Consider the following 20,424-nt stretch of genomic DNA (forward strand, 5'->3'; position numbering starts at 1 on the left):
GAGGCGATAGTGGGTCCTGCAACCAATCCAGTTGGGAAGCGCTTGCCTTACATGTTTCATTACAGTCCTAGTTTTACATTTTGCTTTTGCTTTTTGCAAAGCTTGTCACTTTCTTGCTTTTGGTACGTTATGAATTCATAGATTCTCTCAGTTTTACATCTAAGGAATGAGATTGTCAAACAGAACTACAAAAAGAAGAACAAGTACCGTCAAAGACATGAAAAGTTTAAGGTTTGGGTGAGAACAGAAGATGGTACGGTACTAATAACAATGTGAAATTCAGTTCAGTGTGACAAAGTAATCGCTAATGTGATACCATCGTCAGGTCACAGGTACTGCGAAGTCAGGAAACGGTCATGAACCAGCTGATACATTAAAATGAATGTGATGCAGGCACAGTTATTTCTTTTACTTCATTAAAATGCATCATTTTACTTTCTGTTGGCTGGCATGAAGTTAAGGGATTGTGTGTCTGTTTATGCGAGATTATTATTTATCCGCTAATTAACTAAATCCAATGTGACCCACCACTATTTATGTATCATTTCAAATATATGTACAAATGTACAATGGATGCTCGTCAACTGGGACCGTCAGTGCATTGCCGGTTTATCACCAAACATTACACTCAATAAAGTAGTTCTAGTAGTGACTAGGAATCAAGTGCCACGCAAAGCATCCACATGTTGGTGACCCAGTTTGCGTGAAGAATGGGTTGTGGTTTGTTTAGAGCTGGGACACTATAGACAGATTACGGTCCGTTCAATCGCATTACGTAACTTTGAGTTTCATTCATTCATTTTCTACCGCTTATCCTCATGAGTGTCGCGAAGGGTGCTGGAGCCTATGCCAGCCGTCTTCGGGCAAGAGGTACACCCTGGACTGGTGGCCAGCCAATCACAGGGCACATATAGACAAACAACCATTCACACTCACATTCATACCTATGGACAATTTGGAGTCACCAATTAACCTAGCATGTTTTTGGAATGTGGGAGGAAACCGGAGTACCCGGAGAAAACCCACGCATGCACGGTGAGAACATGCAAACTCCACACAGAGATGGCCGTCTCCGAGCTGTGAGGTCTGCGCGCTAACCACTCGACCGCCATGCAGCCCAGTCGTTTGATTTGTTTCATGAATTGGATTTACATTGGATTTACATTGTTTCAGTTTCCATATGATTCGGTTTTAGACCGATCCTATGATAAATCACAACACCTAAAGTTACATTATATTCAGTAATCCAAATAAATTATTCAGATGATAGATCATTATGAAATATAATATTGGAATGGAAAACTATCCCTTATTGAGGTTCATTCATTCATTCTTCGGGCGAGAGGCGGGGTATACCCTGGACTGGTCGCCAGCCAATCACAGAGCACATATAGACAAACAACCATTCACACTCACATTCATACCTATGGACAATTTGAAGTCACCAATTAACCTAGCATGTTTTTGGTATGTGGGAGGAGAAAACCCATGCATGCACAGGGAGAACATGCAAACTCCACAAAGAGACAGCCGAGGGTGGAATTGAACCCTGGTCTCCTAGCTGTGAGGTCTGCGCGCTAACCACTTATTGAGGTTCTTATTATAAAATCTTACAAGCATTTTGCCCATAAAGCCGCAAAACCACAGGCTCCAATTTACTGGTCTTATTCACAAAATCAATAACAAGACAACAGTGAACCTCTCTGTTTTCCCTTTGACATACAACCCGGGCTGTATTTTTAGTCTTACTCTGTAGATGAACTTCTGCAGGTTTAGGTGGCGGGTCAGGAGGACAGTGAAGTTGTACCACTCTTGGACGGACATGGAGCAGAAGGTCTTGAATAAATCTGTCTCGACGATGCTCAGATGCCCTGGGTAGTTGCAGTGTCGGAGATTCACCAGCCAGGAGAGAATCTATTTCCAAGGCACAGAGGAAATCACCACTATGAGACATACTGTATATCTACATAAAGTAAAAATGGATACGAATGGAATCATCTTCATGTTTGATTTTTATATAGGCTTGACTTTGAGGAACAACATGCCATGCCAACAACAAACTAGCCTCCTTATTGCCTTCCTTATTATTATGTTTTATGAAGATTGTTATGTTCAGGAAAAATGGTTCCACTACATGCATTCTTCTTTTATAGTATGTGAGCATTGTTTCCATCCAATTAGTCGCAAGCACAACAAGTGGTCCATAGAATTGCTCTCTCCTGGTCATGTGACTTGTTGCCTGGCCTGCTTGTTACGAGCCAGGGTCCTGGAATTCAAACGACTGGGCTGTTTGAATGGCAAACAAGGATTTGACAGCCTTCGGCATGCTTAATCAGACAAGAGAGCCCTCTGTCACATAGAGGATCTTGGCTGCAAACAGCCAAGCTCCTGTTATAGATGATCTTTGACAAGCTTTTTTGCGGTTGGTGGTACAAAACAAAACATCAGACCACTCCTGTAATATAGAGGATATTTGCAAACAGCTAAGCTCCTGTTATGGATGATCTTTGACAAGCTTTTTTACAGTTGGTGATACAAAACAAAACATTAGACAACTCCTGTAATATAGAGGATCTTTGTAAAAAGCCAAGCTCCTGTTATAGATGATCTTTGACAAGCTTTTTTGCGGTTGGTGGTACAGAACAAAACACCAGATCACTCTTATAATATAGAGTATCTTTGTAAAAAGCCAAGCTCCTGTTATAAATGATCTTTGACAAGCTTTTTTGCGGTTGGTGGTACAAAACAAAACATCAGACCACTCCTGTAATATAGAGGATCTTTGCAAACAGCCAAGCTCCTGTTATAGATGGTCTTTGACTAGCTTTTTTGCGGTTGGTGGTACAGAACAAAACATCAGATCACTCTTATAATATACAGGATCTTTGTAAAAAGCCAAGCACCTGTTATAGATGATCTTGGACTAGCTTTTTTGCGGTTGGTGGTACAAAACAAACCATCAGACCACTCCTGTAATATAGAGGATCTTTGCAAACAGACAAGCTCCTGTTATAGAGGATCTTTGACTAGCTTTTTTGCAATATGGTCTTAAACAGATCGGAGCACTCTTGTCATATTGTCATATAGAGGATCTTTGCTTAGTGTTTGTTTGTTTATTTTTTGCAGTAGGTCCTTAAAAATAATAAAAATATTAGCATGCTCCCTTCATAAAGAGAATCTTGCTAATCCTAACAAATGCTAACGGGGTCATGGATTTGGTATGCTGTTACAAGGAGATCTGAGAGGAAAAAAGGAGGTTTCACCTTCAGACTAGCAGGGACAATATTCTAAGAAGGCAGGACATCCACAAAAATAAAAGAAAGCACCATATATGAATATCTGTACTGGAAAGACATTGCTACTGTTCACCTTTAAATTGTTGGTCGGCATGATGGTCTCCATGAACATGTTGAGAGTAGCCGGATCGAAATCCATGTGCTGCTGAACATCCTGGACAAAGGCACTTTGATTATGGAGCAACTCACCAACTGTTGTCTTCCCTGCAGGAATAAAGCAAAACAAAATACATTACATATGATACAGACACACAGAAAACATCTAAGTGCAACTAAGTGATCTCACCTGGGGATGTGATGTTAATACCGAGAGAACTCAGGCTGCTGGTGTTAAAGCCCAAACTTTCACTGAGGGCAACCGACCTATTATTGCAAACACACGCAACAAAATATTTAATAACACACTACTTTCGGGAAAAACTGCAGAAAATTTAACACTCAAGTGCCATCTTTCAAAATCTTTCAAAATCTTTCCAAATATATAACTGTAGTTTCAAGCCGCAAGGCATGCTGGGTAACTTTGTGGTAGCTACTCTTCCACATACACTACACATTCGGACCTACAAAAAAAAAATTCAGAACATGCAGAATGCTGTACCAGTCTGTCCTCTGGTCAAAGGTGCTCGGGTCTCCAATGATGGTCTGGAAGAGGGCATCATTCAAGTCTGTCGTGTTGACCAGCAGACCTTCCAGCAGAGTTTTCAGACCAGGTAGGACAATGTGACAGAGCTGACCGGGCTCTAATGAGATGACTTCCAAGAGGTAACGTAGAGATGCAGTATCCTCTACTATGCACACCTACAAACAACCAACGTATGATATATTTTGGTCATAATTTACCACCCATCCACTGGAGCTCAATGAAAATGTAAATATTCTCATGTGTTTAAGGAGACCTGGGATGTCAGGAGATCAAGAAGTTCTGTGAAAAGCGGATCTCTGATGTCGGTCTGGAAAAGCAGCTCAGCTGTCTGGAAGGTCTCTTGGAAGTGATCGAGGTTCTCTGTAATGAGGAAACACAAATGACAAGGAGAAAAAAGGGTCTTGTAGGGGCCAGTATCGGCATAAAAATTAGATATCGGGTCATATCGTATTGTATCGTTTTTTTCTTCTGATAATGATATTGATAAGTGATAAGTCAATGATAATTGATTTTGTGCACATCTCTAAAGAAAAAGTAAGATGATATTGGAACTCTGGGCTGCATGGTGAGCGAGTGGTTAGCATGTAGGCCACACAGTCAGGAACCCAGAACCTGGGTTCGATTCTCCACTTGGACATCTCTGTGTGGAGTTCTCCCCGTGCATGCGTGGGTTTTCTCCGGGTACTCCGGTTTCCTCCCACATTTCAAAAACAGGTTAATTGTCCCTAGGTATGAATGTGAGTGTGAATGGTTGTTTGTCTATATGTGCCCTGTGATTGGCTGGCGACCAGTCCAGGGTGTACCACTGGGATAGGCTCCAGCATACCTACAAAATGGATGGATGGAGCGCTGGTAAAGCTGCAAATTATGAATTTCTAGAAAATACTTGTGAGTGACTGATGAGAATAAAAGGGGGTCAGGGGGTCTGAATGATATATTGAATTAAAACAAAACTGACAACACCACAATGTGTAATTAGACTCAAATTAGACAATGGCAATGTTTGATTTCATGCTGTTCAACACCTTGAGGCTTTGGCAATTACAACACTTCAAAGTATGCGTGTGCATGTGTGTGTGTGAATGAGCTAGTAAATATGAGTGGGTGTGCTGCCGCTAATGTGAAGCGGCTCTGTTGAACAATTATCTCACGAGCCCAGACAGCAATTAAAGAGGAGGTCATAGATGTGCACTTTAGTGTGTGAGTTAGAGGTGAACTGTTTAGCGAGGGTGGACAAGATAATTGTTGGAATTCGACTTTACTAATGAGATTTTTTAAAAGGTGCTGAGCAGCTTTCGGGTGGAGAAGCAGCATGTGGCCTTGGGCTTTTTGGAAGTTCAAGCTAAGCTGGAATAAGGTGGTATTTTTTGTATCCCCATTTTGAGATCCACTACAGGCATGCACACAACTAACGCTGCATTGAAAAAACAACAAGGTCCGAGATCTGTTGTTAGGAAAATATGTTTTGATAGTGTTTTGTGGGTTCAAATCCTGCGTGGGCATCTCTGAGTGGAATTTGCATGTTCTCAACACCCTCCACTTGAATATTTTTGTGGTTAATTACTGTATGTATGAACCCCAGAGCACTAAACGGTCTACAAAAAAAAGCCAACGGAAGCAAAACAATGAGTTGTATCCTACTATATAACAATACATCACCAATTTTTTTTTAATTAATGTTCTCCCACAAATCCCACAAGTCCTCATCTTCTGTATCTGAATTGAACAGTCAGACAATTTCACCATCAAACATGCCAGGTTCCCTCTCATCATTGTCAGAGTCACCCAGTGGTTTTGCAGCTTGTAAACAGTTACAGATAAATGCATCGTGTAAATGAGACAAGTCATCAGTATGATCCAAAATTTGTGATTCTTTTGGTTTACTTGGTTTTTCACAGTAGTGAAGAGAATCACTCAATCAAGTAGAGTGCTTACCGAAGAACATTTTTACAGATTTTGAACTCACACATTCACACTGCACACATAAAGCACACCGGATTATAAGGCACTTTGTTGATTTTTGAGGAAATTAAAAGCTTTTAAGAGAGCCTTGTAGTGCAGAATATACGCTAGACTTGAGTGTCTCGGCATGTGAGTCTGTCCTTCAACAACTCGATGCCCGATATCTTTCGCATGAATAGTCAGACATTTTCTCTAAAAGCTGTCTGTTATGGTTTGATTTGTCTCCTTACGTGCACGTTTTATTAAAGTGTACCTCTCATTATTCTCAAAGAACCTGTCTCATCTTTTATCTATTTTGAAGCCAGCAGGAGATATTCTCTTGACGTCTGTGACGGTAAATGTTCAATGGCCAGACACTTCATTAGTAGTGAGTATAAAACTCACTTGACACTTTCAGAGAGGGTTTGATGAAAATTTTGAAACTTGAAAAAAAAATGGAAAGGAAAGAAAATCAAATCAAATTTGGATATTAAAAAACAAACAAATAACCAATAACAGAAAATAAGCAATTTCATTCTGCTTTTCATTCAGGACAAGACTAGAAATAAATGCATTGTGAAATAAAAATGTGAGTTGTGGATACCAGCATTTTGTTTATGTTCTGGTAAAACAAGCATATTGGTTTTGTTTGGCTTGAAATAAGCTATGAAAATAAATGTTACCAAAATTAGCAGCTCACTTTTCATTTTCATTTTGTAAAAGTAGCTCTCACAAGAAAAAACCTTGGTGACCCCTAATATAGCCAGTAGAACATTTACACTCCATGTATGTGATCGGTATCGGCACGATTTTTTAACTCATGGATTATCGGTATCAGCATAAAACCCTGATCGGATCATCCCTAGTTTGAATCCATGTGAACACAGGGTATCCACAGTGTCATTAAAACCCTTAAAAAGTCTAAAAAAAAACCCTGCCTTGAAATGTATAAAGTTATCTTTAAAATATTTAAATTTTAAACAAATGCATAAAATATGGTCTGCACGGCGGATAAGTGGTGAGTGCGCAGGCCTCTCGTGCATTTGTGGGTTTTCTCCGAGTACTCCGGTTTCCTCCCCCATTCCAAAAACATGCTAGGTTAATTGGCGACTCCAAATTGTCCATAGGTATGAATGTGAGTGTGAATGGTTGTTTGTCTATATGTGCCCTGTGATTGGCTGGCGACCAGTCCAGGGTGTACCCCTGGTTAAGCATTTTTTCTTTCATTGTGAAAGAGCTGTGAATAAATTCAAACTTTTTTGCACTTTTTTTTGCCACTATGGATGTTAATTCTACTCATGATGCTTTTAAAAAAAAATCAAATTTTGCTTGTTGGAACCTGCAGAGACCCTGGAAAAGAGTTAAGTTACCTTGAGATTCACTGGCAAGCACTCTGGTGATATTTTGAAGCACAGATATGAATGGAAGACTATCAGGGAGCAAAGCCACAGCATCCCTCAACACATCCAGATATGACCTATGAAGATTTAGAAACAGATAACATGTTTTTTGGAGTGATGTACTGTATAAAAGAAGTCATTTTAGGATATAGTATCCAGTGGTACTTACATCAGAGAACTGTTGGGTAGAGTGGCGTACGAGAGGATCCCAAGGGCGGCATCGATTGTGTTTTCCCATGAGCCGTTCCGAACCCACGGCATGTCGTTGGTTGTTCCTTTTACCACAATGTTTAGATCAGGATTGGCAAAAAACACATGAGCTGTCTCCATTATTTCTTCTGGGGTTAAAGGAGCCGAGATGGCTCTGAACATTGCTGGGTAGTCTATATAGAGCAAGTCACTGAAGTCATCCACAAGGCCCCTTTGAGGGAGTATTGGTGCCTCACGTTTGTGTCTGAAGGTAGTACCCCTATCCCCAATATCTTCTCCTTGATGGTGGTCCATGAAGGTGAAAAGACCACTGTTTAACAACTGCCTCAGCATTGCGATGATGTTTTCCGCTAGATCTTCAACCAGCTCTGTACTCTCTGGCAAATCCACGCCAATCTGAGTCAACATCGACAATAAATGCTTGAGGAGTTCCGATATTTTTGGTAGAGCTTCTGTGAGCAGCTCTAGCCCATACGCTTCTGTTGACGCCAACCATTCGGACATTTCAACCACTTTCTGTATTAGTAACATTGCAGCGTCGGAGGCCATAATCTGCTCCAGGACTTCGTAAACCATCGAGTCATTCCCAGATACCGTCATATGGATGAAGGTTTGAAGAGCATTCCTTCTCATGGCAGAGCGAGGTCCTTTGATGAGCCAAGATAAGTCACCCTCTATCAATGAGAGCACTTCCTCTGAGGTGATGTTTGCACAGGAGAGGAGGATGATCGCTGCCTCGGTGAAGATAGCATGCGATGTGTCGGAGTCTTGAAGGTGATGGGAGTTGTTCAGGCTGTGGTATAGCGCTCTATCCATCGAATCCACGCACGACCAAAGCATGGGTGCCACTTTATGCAACTCGTCTGAGAGCATTTGAATAGAGGACAAACTGTGAAGGAGAAAAAGTGCAGATGGGAAAAAAGTTGCTAAAAACACAACTGAGACGATATATGTAGAAACAGTTGGGTTTGTCTTGAATCCAAAACAGATCTATCATCTCCATTTTTGCCAGAAGTAATATTTCTCATATTCATGTATTCATACAGATGATAATTTCCCCTTTCTAGTCCTGATATTAAATCCTGATATGTAGCTGGTGTAAGCTGTCTCTAATTGAGTCGCGGCAATATGCAGAATGTTATCCTTATCAACATACCAAGCTCATTATTGCAGTTGGCGCACGAACGAGGAAATCCATTCTAAGAGGACGTCTTGACTACCTGAATGTTGGCAAAAAGACTTTAGCTTAACTCGTCAAGTTGAAATGTACTCCAAATCTTTAAAGATTAGGCGGGGGTGGGAAAATCTATGACATCCTTCTTCATGTACAGTTCTGTCATCACTGTGTATGTAAAACACAAATATGTATTTATTAAACACATTTTAATTTATTAAATGTAATCATGATTGATAGAACAGATTATTTTTTCCCCCTGAAAAATGTATTACAGTAAACCTCGGATATATCGGATTCAATTGTTCCCACTGGTTTTGTCCGATATAAGCAAAATCCGTTATATGCGTATACCGGAAAATGTCCTTGGCGATCCCCCAACGTTTTTTGAAGCGGTCAACCTAGCCAGTTGTGATCTTTGGATCCTCGTGGCCAAATTCCTTTGCAAAATATTCAGCTTTCTGGCGAAGCATCTCGGAGTCAATGCGGATTTCCGGTAAACCAACATTTTGCCGGAACCAAAGAATCAGTGCATCGTCCACATCGTCCTTTCTAATCCGTTTGGCATCTCCCGCTTTTCGTGCAGCTTTTTCTGGATCTTCAATGTTACTCTTTATAGTGTCCTTATTTTTGAGAATGTCACTCAGTGTTCGGCCATCCGATATATGCGAGGGAAATGCATTGGAACGGGACTGGAGATTTTGTCCGAAATAGGCGAAATCCGTTATAAAAAATCCGATATATGCAATGAATTTTTATTGGAAATGCATTACAGAAAAATCGGTTCTTTTTTATCTGTCCGTTGTGAGCGAATTTCCGATATATCCGAGTCCGATATATCCGAGGTTTACTGCAGTAATAGCGGCTAGTGAACAATGACAATTGAAGAGAAGGTTCTGGAGATAGAGCTAATCAAAAAACTCGTTTATTGCAAATGTTGATCCGAAATTGGAGGGCAACGAGAAGCAGGTAGGAGGGTTTAGAGGAGTGAACCGTGTGTCAAAAGCATAGGTCACAACCAGACTTTTTGGCCGTGCAATTTTCGGAATTCTGCAAATCGCTGCATTGATTTTTTTTGTTCATGGACAAAGTTTTTAACCGTGTTAAGAAGAAGTAAGATCTCTAAAAAAAAATGAAAATTTTGCCCAAATCCGAAAACAATAAAATTACACATGAACGATGCACAAAGACATGCAAAGTGTGTAACTTTGTTTTGTAAAGACAAAATAAAAAAACGTCTGTGGTTTTCTGGCGGGTTTTTTTTTTTACACGTATACCACCTGCAGGAGCCTGTATGACCGGTTGTGACTGAGGCTAAAAAGATAACATTTTCATGAGCAATGACTGGTGGAAACCTGCCAATCACTGGTCGATCTGGAACATACCATGCAGGGCTCGACAATAACGATGTACCGATGGCCCGGGGCAAGTTAAAACAAAATTCGGGCAAGTAAATCTAATCAGTGATATTCCCGTCGGGCAAGTGCACTACTGCCAAGAGGTATTTTTTAAAGCGGTTCTTATTGGGTGTTGGTAAAACACGGAATGCGTAATTCCGGTGGTAATTTGCAAAGCAATCCTTGCAATGGACCAATCAGAATCGTTTATTTAGACCGCGGTCCGTAATCCACAGTCCGCGTTTTACCCACACCGGTTGTTCGCGATCAACCAATCAGCGATCGTTTGACTATGAAAACATCCATCATGGCGTCGCTGCCAACATCGTCTAATTCTTCAACAACTTGTGAAGGAAAACACCAAAAAGTGATGAAACAGTGCCCCCTAAACAAGTATTTTATTAGCGGCAGCAAATCAAATGATGGCACAGGTGAGTGAATCACATTGCTTTGACAATTTGAAGTGGTCACAATGAAACACCACCAATTAGATCCAATACCAAGTGCTGATTTTGCACAAGCTACAAAATCTAGCAGTTCCATTTCTCTGTGGATTTTTCTCACCTTTGCTTCACAAATTATTGTTTGACCATTGAGCTTTTTTTCTGGATTAAAAACACTTTACTAGTACACAAATGTGTCTATTCAATAATGTTTCATTGTGGTGCACAACTTATAAATATCACTGCTTACTACGACTACGATGTGTAAGGTATTATTTATTATATTATTGTATTTATTTGAGATTCTCATGTGATGCCACAAAAAATTACATGATATCATTATGGCAGTCTTTTCATTTTACATGGGGCAAGTTCGGGCAAGTAGTTCTCACCTTAAGGATTCCCTATGGGCAAGTCATTTTGGTTTTTAATGTAGAGCCCTGCCGTGTGTGAAAAGTGGGGATCTACTGTGCAATGTGAGTGAGTGATGAGTCCGAGTTAAGGTATAAGGATCGGTACATACATTTTTAGAAGCCTGGGGCCCTGTGCTAACAGGCCACAAATAAGTCCCCAGGTACCGTAAAAGTGCCGCTGTGTGTATAACCCATGTCAAAATGTGCAGTGCATGTAAAAATAACTATAAAAGAAAAAATTTATCTCTAGAAATGCATCTTGCATAATGTGAGTGTAGTCACCTGTTTCGCAGCTGCATGTCTTGGAGCTGCTTGAACAAGAAAAGCTCACCACTGGGACTCGGCGGCTGGCCCAGCAGCTCAATGAGCTGGTTGTAGAGAGCCATTATGACCTGTTCCATGGCATGAGATTGATTCCGCTTGACTTGATACAAAGAACGTGTTGCCTTGACAATCCGGGAAGCCGCCGTGCCAGCAGCCATTTCTGTCACATTTGCGTCCTGAAAGGACAAAAAGTGTTCTGTGTGTCAACAGTGTCACCAAGTGGTAAGAATATCATCAGCACTGCAATTTGGGATATCATTATTTATTTTTGCAATGCCAGTTTGTACTCACACTGGTGTTGAAGTGGGGATAAATATAGTGGTATGCAGCATAGGCCTCGAGAACAGGCTGCAAACTGATGTCACACCACATTTCCAGGACACTTTGGTTTAACCCGGCCGCAGCCCCGACTGGCTCCCAGGCTTTGAGTGCTTCACTGCACTCCAGTGTTCCATTCGCCTGATAGAAATGTCAGCAAAATATGACAACGTTAATCTCCGCTAATCTTTTGGTGCATTGTGCTGCCTTTCATCACATTGTTGTGAGAAAACCAGTTCAGTTGGCAATACAGAGAAGAACGTCAAACAAAGAATCTGGGAGAAAGGTAGTGAGGATATCTGATCATCTCTCTTCGTGCACTTTGACAATGCAAATAGCAGATGTGTCACACAGGTATCACCACTGCTGGTACACACCCATGTACACTAAATGAACACAAAATGTAGCCACAATGGGTCTATTACAACAATAAGCAAGTATGTTTTTCACCACTAAATGGAGAGATTTAATAATTTTCTGCTTGATGCTGAAAGTAATTCCCACTATGTACTGTAGGTTAGGGATGTCCAAACAAAGAGAGTCACATACCGAAAAATGAAAGAATGCAAGACCCAATTTGATATTTTGTGAATATGCTATAATATAGTAGCTATGATTTGTGATATAGTAGGTAAAGAAGCATATTAGTAGTAGAACTTTGCTCTTTGGGCTATTTCTCTAATTATGTTGGCTTTTTATTCATTCATTTTCTACCGCTTATCCTCACAAGGGTCACAAAGGGTACTGGAGCCTATCCCAGCTTAGGGGTTCACCCTAGACTGGTGGCCAGCCAATCACAGGGCACATATAGACAAACAACCATTCACACTCACATTCATACCTATGGACAATTTGGAGTCGCCAATTAACCTAGCATGTTTTTGGAATGTGGGAGGAAACCGGAGTACTTGGAGAAAACCCACGCATGCACGGGGAGAACATGCAAACTCCACATAGAGATGGCCGAGGGTGGAATTGAACCCTGGTCTCCTAGCTGTGAGGTCTGCGCGCTAACCACTCGTCCGCCGTGCAGCCCTATATTTATTTTCACAAAATTATGGCTGCTAGTTCATTTCTGCTTTTATTTTTTTAATATTCCATCTATCCAGTCCAGGGTGTACCCCAGGGTGTACCCCGCCTCTCAGCCTAAGACAGCTGGGATAGGCTCCAGCACGCCCGCGACCCTTGTGAGGATAAGCGGTAGAAAATGAATAAATGAATATTCCATCTATTCCAACTTTCTATTTGCACATTTTCTCATAACTGACTTTATTTATTTTCTTTATGTTATTTATTCATTTATTCATTCAAAAAAGAATGCAGAAATCTACAACTTGAAGGCGGTGTGGCAAGGGATGAAGACCATCACTGGCAGCATCACAGAGAGGTGCCCGCATTGAGGGGTGTGTCAGAAGGGCAAACCGGTTAAAGCAGTTTTTTAACAGGTTTGCTACAAAACACCCCCCACATAAGTCACCAGCACAGAAGGGGGAACCCCCCGGTAAAAAACCCTGCGCCCCACCCCCGACACACATACCAACACAACCCACAATAACAGCAACTCCGGTAAGTGTCACGCTAACGAGTCTGCATCCCAGCAAGGCGTGAGAGCTGGGTTGGGAGATCCTCTATAGCTCATTTTCAACCTCAGCTTGGGGTACCCTGCATTGGATGTGTTCCAAAGAGTCCATATCCTTGGTGAGCTCAATTATTTCAGGTCGGTAGCCCTGATGTCGCATGTGATGAAGACCACGGAGCGGCTGCTGCTCTATTAACTGACCCACCGTGTAACCCTCTTTGCATATCGGAAGAATGTGGTAATTGAGGCCATCGTCTCCTTGCTCCACCAATCTCTCACTAAGGATTAGATTTTTGTACTTCTTTAGCACTTTTACCAACATCCAGTCTCAGTTCTTCAGACCAAACTGACACAGATGGGAGTAGGATCACACATGGTGGCATGGACCATAGCCTTCCTGACTGGAAGACTCTTCTGTTCTGTAGTAATTTGAGCTCTGCCATGTACAGAAGTACACGAACGACACAGCCACAACTGATCCGGGACTTTATCGACTAGTGAGGTGCCACCTGCACTTCAACACCACCAAGACCAGGGAAATGGTGGCGAACTTTTGTAGAAAAAGGACACACCCGGAACCTGTTCTCATGAAAGGTGACCGTTTGGAGGTGGTTCATACCTATAAATACCAGGGAGTATTTAGTCCACTTCATGTGGATGATAAAATGGACTAGAGTGCCAACATGAATGGTTTGTGCAGGAAATTTCCAAGCCATCTGTACTTCCTCAGAAGACCGCCACAAGACACTGCTACAGAGATCTGATCAGACTGCGGTAGCTGGTGCCCTCCTGTGGGCCAATCTCAAAAAGAAGTCATTGGCACTTAGCTGGATAGCCTGACATCTGTGGCAGAGCAAAGAACATGAGGAGGCTCGTCTCCTATGCTGGACAACCAGAACAATCCAATGCACAGCATCATCTCCTGATAGAGGAGTTTCAGTGGCAGATTACTATCACTGCCGTCCTCCACTGAGAGACTGAACACATCATTTCTCTCACGCAGAAAGCAACTTTTCAACATTAAAGTTTCACTACAATTTAAATTCACAACAATTTTGAAGTGATATGTTTGTATTTATTTATTCTTATTCTAGTTTTTGTTTGTGTCCTATCTTGTTTTTTTTATTCTTAACTTTGCAAAATGCAACTGTTCAATTGAGCTGTGAAGTATGTATATGATGTATCTGTAATGATGCATGATGTATGACAACAGTGATTCAGCATGTTCTATTGTTCCACTGTGGACAAAGGAAGACCATTAACCTGTTCAGCGGCCAGCAGCGTGTTTTCTATGGCAGGCTGCATTCTTTCCGAGATCTCCGACAAGTTAAAATGGCTGGAGTTCACAAACTGTGCTATTTCTGTCATCAGGGTCATCAGAGGCTTCTGAAGGTTTCGTATCAGCACTGCAAAAAAAAAAACAAGATATTTTTTTTTTTCCAAAACCCCACTTATGCAGGCCAAATGTCAAATTATATTATTTGACATGCAGGACCTTCATGCCAAGTAGTTTACTCACTGTTCTCTGCATTTGTGGTGTTCACCATAAACGCTACAGTTTTTTCATAATAGGGGACAACAGATGTGACATCGTCCCATATCTCCATTTGACTGAGGGGAGACAGTAGGAGCTTCAACATCTTCTCAAGCCTAGGCAAAAAAACAAAAGGAATATGGATAAAATACTGTCATGTAATCATCAACCTTTCTCTGAATTCAACTTACTTATTCCAGGTTGCTCCGTCTGCTTTTCCGGTAAAGATTTCTTCAAGTACTGCAGCAAAATCAGTAAACACCCCCAAAGATGGAGTACCTGGGTCATGTGTAATAATCTGCCAAATCTGTCCAAAAAAAAAAAAATTCAATCTGTTACGTGCTGATTTCTTGTGTGCAAAGCAACTTGTGTTGTTTTGAATGTGCTTTTTGATTGTATCTCTGCACAAAGAGATATAATAAAGAGATATAATAAGATTTTTGTCTGTGTCTGGTCTGAGGTGGCATTTAATCTGCCTTGCTTGTAGTCAGGTGTGGTTCATAGTTGTGTGATCAACCATTCCAAAAAAAAAACAACATAAATGGCATTCAGATTGAATCAGCATTCCTTTAGTTTGCATGTAACCTCTATGGAGTGCAATAGGGTGAAATCAAAAAAAGTCCAAAAAAAGACGTCTTACCTGGCCCAAAATTTCTGTTATGATTTCTATCGTTTCATTTGCAAAGCTGCTGTTGCCTGAAATCAGAAACAAAAAAACACACTCAGCGTCAAGAAAAATACTTTGAGCTACAAGAACATATTGGTTAGTGGCTGACCTACCTTGACCAGACTCCAAAATGATGTGGGTGATGTTGATGAGGACAGAAACATAGTACTGGGCTGTGCTGTTTGGTGGTAAGAGGCTCTGAACCGTCTTCATTTGATTCAAAATGCTTTAAAAAAGAAAGTTGTATGTTATGAATTCATGCAGAGGATGCTGGAAGAAGCTGGCTGAATGGGGTGGATACAATGTTCTTGTATTTAAATATACTTTTGTGATAGTAAAGCACTTAGTCAATACAAAAGCACTCAGTCAATACTAAAGCATTTGGTTAATACTAAAGCAGGCACTCACATGTGATTCCAGTTGTCAGGTCCACTGGTCGAGGCAATTGTCTCAAAATAAGTGGTGCCTACTTTGAGGCCGGACAACAAGTAGACTGCAAACTCATCTGGAACCAGATGTTTAACAATGTTCTCAGCTCTTTTCATGATTTGGAGGGTGAGGTTGAGTGATGTGGCGTAACTCAAGTCCGTTTGGACAGAAATGGCTAATGTATCATGCACAATCCCTTTGATGTCTTGCTGCACAGAATGCGGCAGGGGGTCCGTAGTTTGGGTGATGATCTTCATTAAAGTTTGAACTGCTTCCATGATGGCGGTATATAGGTGGTCAAATTGGATATCTCCTGGTTGCTCCAAGACCATAATAGCTTTGTTCAGAGACTTTGTGATATTGGTGATGATTGTGAGGTAAGCCAGTTGATCTTCACTGAGATAGTTAACCAACGTCTGCAACAGGAAGTGAAGGTCTTTTAACGGCGTGGACACATTCAGGGTAGAGTTTCCCCACTGGAGCATACCGGTGAAGAATTCTGTGACATTGGGTTCTTTCATCCATATTTGTATAACATCAAGGTAGATGTGAATTTGTTGTTCAAGTCGATGCAGCTCAGTTGTGTTGAACAGGGGCACGGAACCAAAAATTTCCGCATTCTCATTCTGAAGTTGAATGGTGACTATTGTGTACTTAACAATTTGCTGAAGAATCGCAACGGTTGCTTGGCCGATTTTTCTCACCTCTGCGCCATCCGTTGGGTACACAAAGTGGACAGTCTGGTTGTTGATGAATATAGTCAAATTTGTCTGCGCCAGTTGCAGCGTGACTTGTAACTGTGTGAGGCGGAAAAGAGGATAGAGGAGATCTGACACAAAACTGCTGCTGGTCACGTTTTCCAGGCGTTGCAAATACCACTGCATGACTTGCAAATAGATTCTTGTAACTTCCTCAGAGTATGGCACTGACATGGCGTTCAAGATGTGATTCACGGGTTCGGGATTGGCAACGACCTTCAAAAGACCTTCTATCACTCTGATTTCATTCATGATCTCTGGGGTGTTCAGATTGTTCAACTGTAGGTTGATCTTGATATTGTTTAAGGTGTTGTTAAGAACATGTATTACATCCATGTGTGCATTTGAGCTAAAATGAGCCTGAATGACATCGGTTGTAGTTTCATTGACAATTAATGGGATGAGACCGATGATGTCTGTGTGATCTTGGAGAGCAGGTATGGTTTTTAGGAAGTTGCTGACCTTGTCTATCAATCCCTTAATACACTGGGCCGTCACTGATGTATTATGCTGTACTTCAAAACACTTGGGAACGTCGGCGATACCCATTATATTTATCAACAGCTCGTTTATGTTGGCGGATCCTGTAAGGTGAGTGATGTAGTTTAGCTCCTCAAGGGTAACATTTGACTGCCTCAGGGCATTTTGGATATGGGACACTGTAATATTTGGTGTTTTTATAACCACTCTGATGAAATTAAGTATCTGCTTGAATACGCCAACATAGGAAGTGTCCCTTGGAGATAAGAAGAGTGAGAAGAAAGCGAATGCAATATCTTCATATTCACCACCCTCCAGAAACTTGTTGGTTAAAGCCATGTTGACTGTGACGTTGCCATTAGCTGAGAGCATCAAGTTGGATATTTGATCCAGGAATGTGAAGACTTCCGAGATACCAGCAGAACAGTTTTGACGTTCTGCACATAAGGACAAGTGATACTGCAGACTTTTAAAATCTTGAAAAAATAACGCAGCTTCCTCTTGGAATTCCGGTGGTAGGAATGCCAGAAATTTTTGGATCACCAACTCCTGAGCTGCATCCGGCCCGATCTGTGTGAGGTTGTGAAGACTCTCAGGTGTGAGGAGGTTGAGAAAGTCAGTGGAAACCTGGGAGAGGTCCGTAATTTGAGCTGTACTCAATTGTCCATCAGGCGACACGGTATTTTGGATTCTTCGCAACTGAAACAGGGACACCCCGAATTCTTGAAGTTGCCGGATATATGAAAGGATTACAGTAGCTGGGTCATCATTTGGTGAATCAACCGCTTCCTTGAGAAGCTCCAAGGCTGTGAGGATGGTCTCCACAACGCCTGATGAAGTTTGGCTGGTGAAAGGCTTCAATGATTCTCTGATATAGGCCACTACATATGGGTCAAAGTAGCTGTTATAGGTAAGCAGAGTGTTCCCCAAGATGTAGGAAAGAGACATGGTGAGGTTACTCTCCAAGGACAGGAACTTCATGATCAACCTCTCCAGTTCAGGCATTGTTGGGTCCGTCTCATTGAAGTTGAAAATATCCTGGTTGCTTCTACCAAGCTTCACAGCAGCATCAATAATGTCAGAGACTTTGACCGCGTTGTTGCTGAAGAGAAACGGTAACAGCGGACTCAGACCTGTAGACTCCAATAGGTTGCTAATGAGAGGAACCATGACATCAGAGTTGGAGATGTTTTGGTTGGAGAGTGCAGAGATGTTGGATACCAAGTAGTGCAGGTTCTTCATCAGGTTTATAAGGTATGCAGACAGCGCATCTCCACCTTTAATTTCTTGTGTTAAATATGATCCTGTCAAATCCATAATGAGGTCCCCAAACACAGTCTGTAATAGACTGACGGTGCCTTTGAGATACCTAAACAGAGGGCAGCCAGTTAGACAATTGTTCTCAGGAATGTGGTTTAGTAACAACATGGACTTGCATGAAAATGTTATTACAGCGAGATCTTGGGTGAGATGAGGTGATTCTATTTTTAAATCATTTCATTCTCATCAAAAGGTTCAATCTTGCATGAACTCGATATACTGTAATTCCTCGTTTATCGTGGTTAATTGATTCCAGACCCGACAGTGATAAGTGAATTTGCACTAAGTAGGATTCATTAATTCATTCATTTTCTACCGCTTATCCTCACAAGGATCACGGGGGTGCTGGAGCCTATCCCAGCTGTCTTTGGGCGAGAGGCGGGGTACACCCTTGACAGGTCACCAGCCAATCACAGGGCACATATAGACAAACAACCATTCACACTCACATTCATACCTATGGATAATTTGGAGTCGCCAATTAACCTAGCATGTTTTTGGAATGTGGGAGGAAACCGGGGTACCCGGAGAAAACCCATGCAAAACTCCACACAGAGATGGCCGAGGGTGGAATTGAACTCGGGTCTCCTAGCTGTGAGTCTCAGATCATTCATTCATTTTCTACCACTTATCCACATGAGGGTTGCGGGGGTGCTGGAGCCTATCCCAGGTGGTGGGGTACACCGTGGACAGGTCACCAGCCAATCACAGGGCACATATAGACAAACAACCATTCACACTCACATTCATACCTATGGACAATTTGGAGTCGCCAATTAACCTAGCATGTTTTTACCCGGAGAAAACCCACGCATGCACAGGGAGAACATGTAAACTACACACAGAGATGGCCGAGGGTGGAATTGAACCCTGGTCTCCTAGCTGTGAGGTCTGTGCGCTAACCACTTGACCGCCGTACAGCCCGCTAAGTACGATTCAATATTAATAAACAGAATATTTTCGTAGTTAGAGTATAAAAAACCTGTTTATGACTTTCTAAATATGGCTATGTAGATGTGAAAATACACGCTATTTACTCATTGTTTACGTTATATTGCGCAGGCAATGCAAGGACAAAAGATGGCTGCCGCTAGCATAGCAAGCTACCAAGCTAACTTATTATTCATTCATTCATTCATTTTCTACCGCTTTTTCCTCACGAGGGTCACGGGGGTGCTGGAGCCTATCCCAGCTGTCTTTGGGCGAGAGGCGGGGTACACCCTGGACTGGTCGCCAGCCAATCCGCTAACCACTTGTCCGCCGTACAGCCCGCTAAGTAGGATTCAATATTAATAAACAGAATATTTTCGTAGTTAGAGTATAGAAAACCTGTTTATGACTTTCTAAATATGGCTATGTCGATATGAAAATACACGCTATTTACTCATTGTTTACGTTATATTGCGCAGGCAATGCAAGGACAAAAGATGGCTGCTGCTAGCATAGCAAGCTACCAAGCTAACTTATTATTCATTCATTCATTTTCTACCGCTTTTTTCTCTTTAATTTACTTAGTCTATGAAGAAAGTGTTTCAAACAAAGTGTGGAAGAACGACAAAGAAGCCAAAACCTTACCACTGCCACACAAAATGATTAGAAAATGTTTGTGATCACTTTATATTAGAACTGCAATATAGTGAGGGACAACTGTATACATTTAACTATGGCAGACAGAAATATGCTTATATATATGTAGCTATAAATTGAAACACTATATTATTGGACTACAGTGTGTTCTTTTTTGGATTTTGTATTAACATCTAAAAAAAATGATGTCCAATCATCACGACCGTGATTACTGACCTATATTTCAGCCAGTGCAAGGTTTTATTTGGCACCGTTTTTCATGAACACACCTATGTCACCAGATATTGGTTTTTGTCTGATTAATCTTTGTGATAGCAAATCCCATCAAGTGCCTTCTAGTTAATGATGAAATCATTCATTCAGTGAACCATTAGTGAATCTTGCCACTTACTTCACCAGAGTATTTTGGTTTGGTAACATCAGAGGCCCCATGAAACCGTGAACAAACTTGTACCAGTCCAGTCCAGTATCACAATCAATGTTTAGAGTCTCAATGTCAAAGGAACCTAAA

At 41.4% G+C, this 20,424-nt stretch overlaps 1 protein-coding gene across 1 annotated transcript in view; it reads right to left on the reverse strand.

Annotated features, from left to right (window-relative positions):
- The window catches only part of abca12 (ATP-binding cassette, sub-family A (ABC1), member 12), a 78,774-nt gene that overhangs the window by 40,354 nt on the left and 17,996 nt on the right, over window positions 1-20,424 (reverse strand). Inside the window, exons 18-33 of the mRNA XM_058081679.1 lie at window positions 20,305-20,419; window positions 15,748-18,375; window positions 15,453-15,565; window positions 15,313-15,368; window positions 14,864-14,979; window positions 14,658-14,788; window positions 14,402-14,544; window positions 11,533-11,700; window positions 11,200-11,417; window positions 7,450-8,379; window positions 7,251-7,357; window positions 4,193-4,299; window positions 3,895-4,094; window positions 3,583-3,659; window positions 3,370-3,500; window positions 1,750-1,914 (exon numbers count right to left, since the gene is read on the reverse strand). Of these exons, the coding sequence (XP_057937662.1) occupies window positions 1,750-1,914; window positions 3,370-3,500; window positions 3,583-3,659; window positions 3,895-4,094; window positions 4,193-4,299; window positions 7,251-7,357; window positions 7,450-8,379; window positions 11,200-11,417; window positions 11,533-11,700; window positions 14,402-14,544; window positions 14,658-14,788; window positions 14,864-14,979; window positions 15,313-15,368; window positions 15,453-15,565; window positions 15,748-18,375; window positions 20,305-20,419 (5,405 nt within the window). The remainder of the gene's footprint in view (window positions 1-1,749; window positions 1,915-3,369; window positions 3,501-3,582; window positions 3,660-3,894; window positions 4,095-4,192; window positions 4,300-7,250; window positions 7,358-7,449; window positions 8,380-11,199; window positions 11,418-11,532; window positions 11,701-14,401; window positions 14,545-14,657; window positions 14,789-14,863; window positions 14,980-15,312; window positions 15,369-15,452; window positions 15,566-15,747; window positions 18,376-20,304; window positions 20,420-20,424) is intronic.

The sequence above is a fragment of the Doryrhamphus excisus genome, chromosome 9 (genome assembly GCF_030265055.1).
Source record: "Doryrhamphus excisus isolate RoL2022-K1 chromosome 9, RoL_Dexc_1.0, whole genome shotgun sequence".
NCBI classification, from domain to species: domain Eukaryota; kingdom Metazoa; phylum Chordata; class Actinopteri; order Syngnathiformes; family Syngnathidae; genus Doryrhamphus; species Doryrhamphus excisus.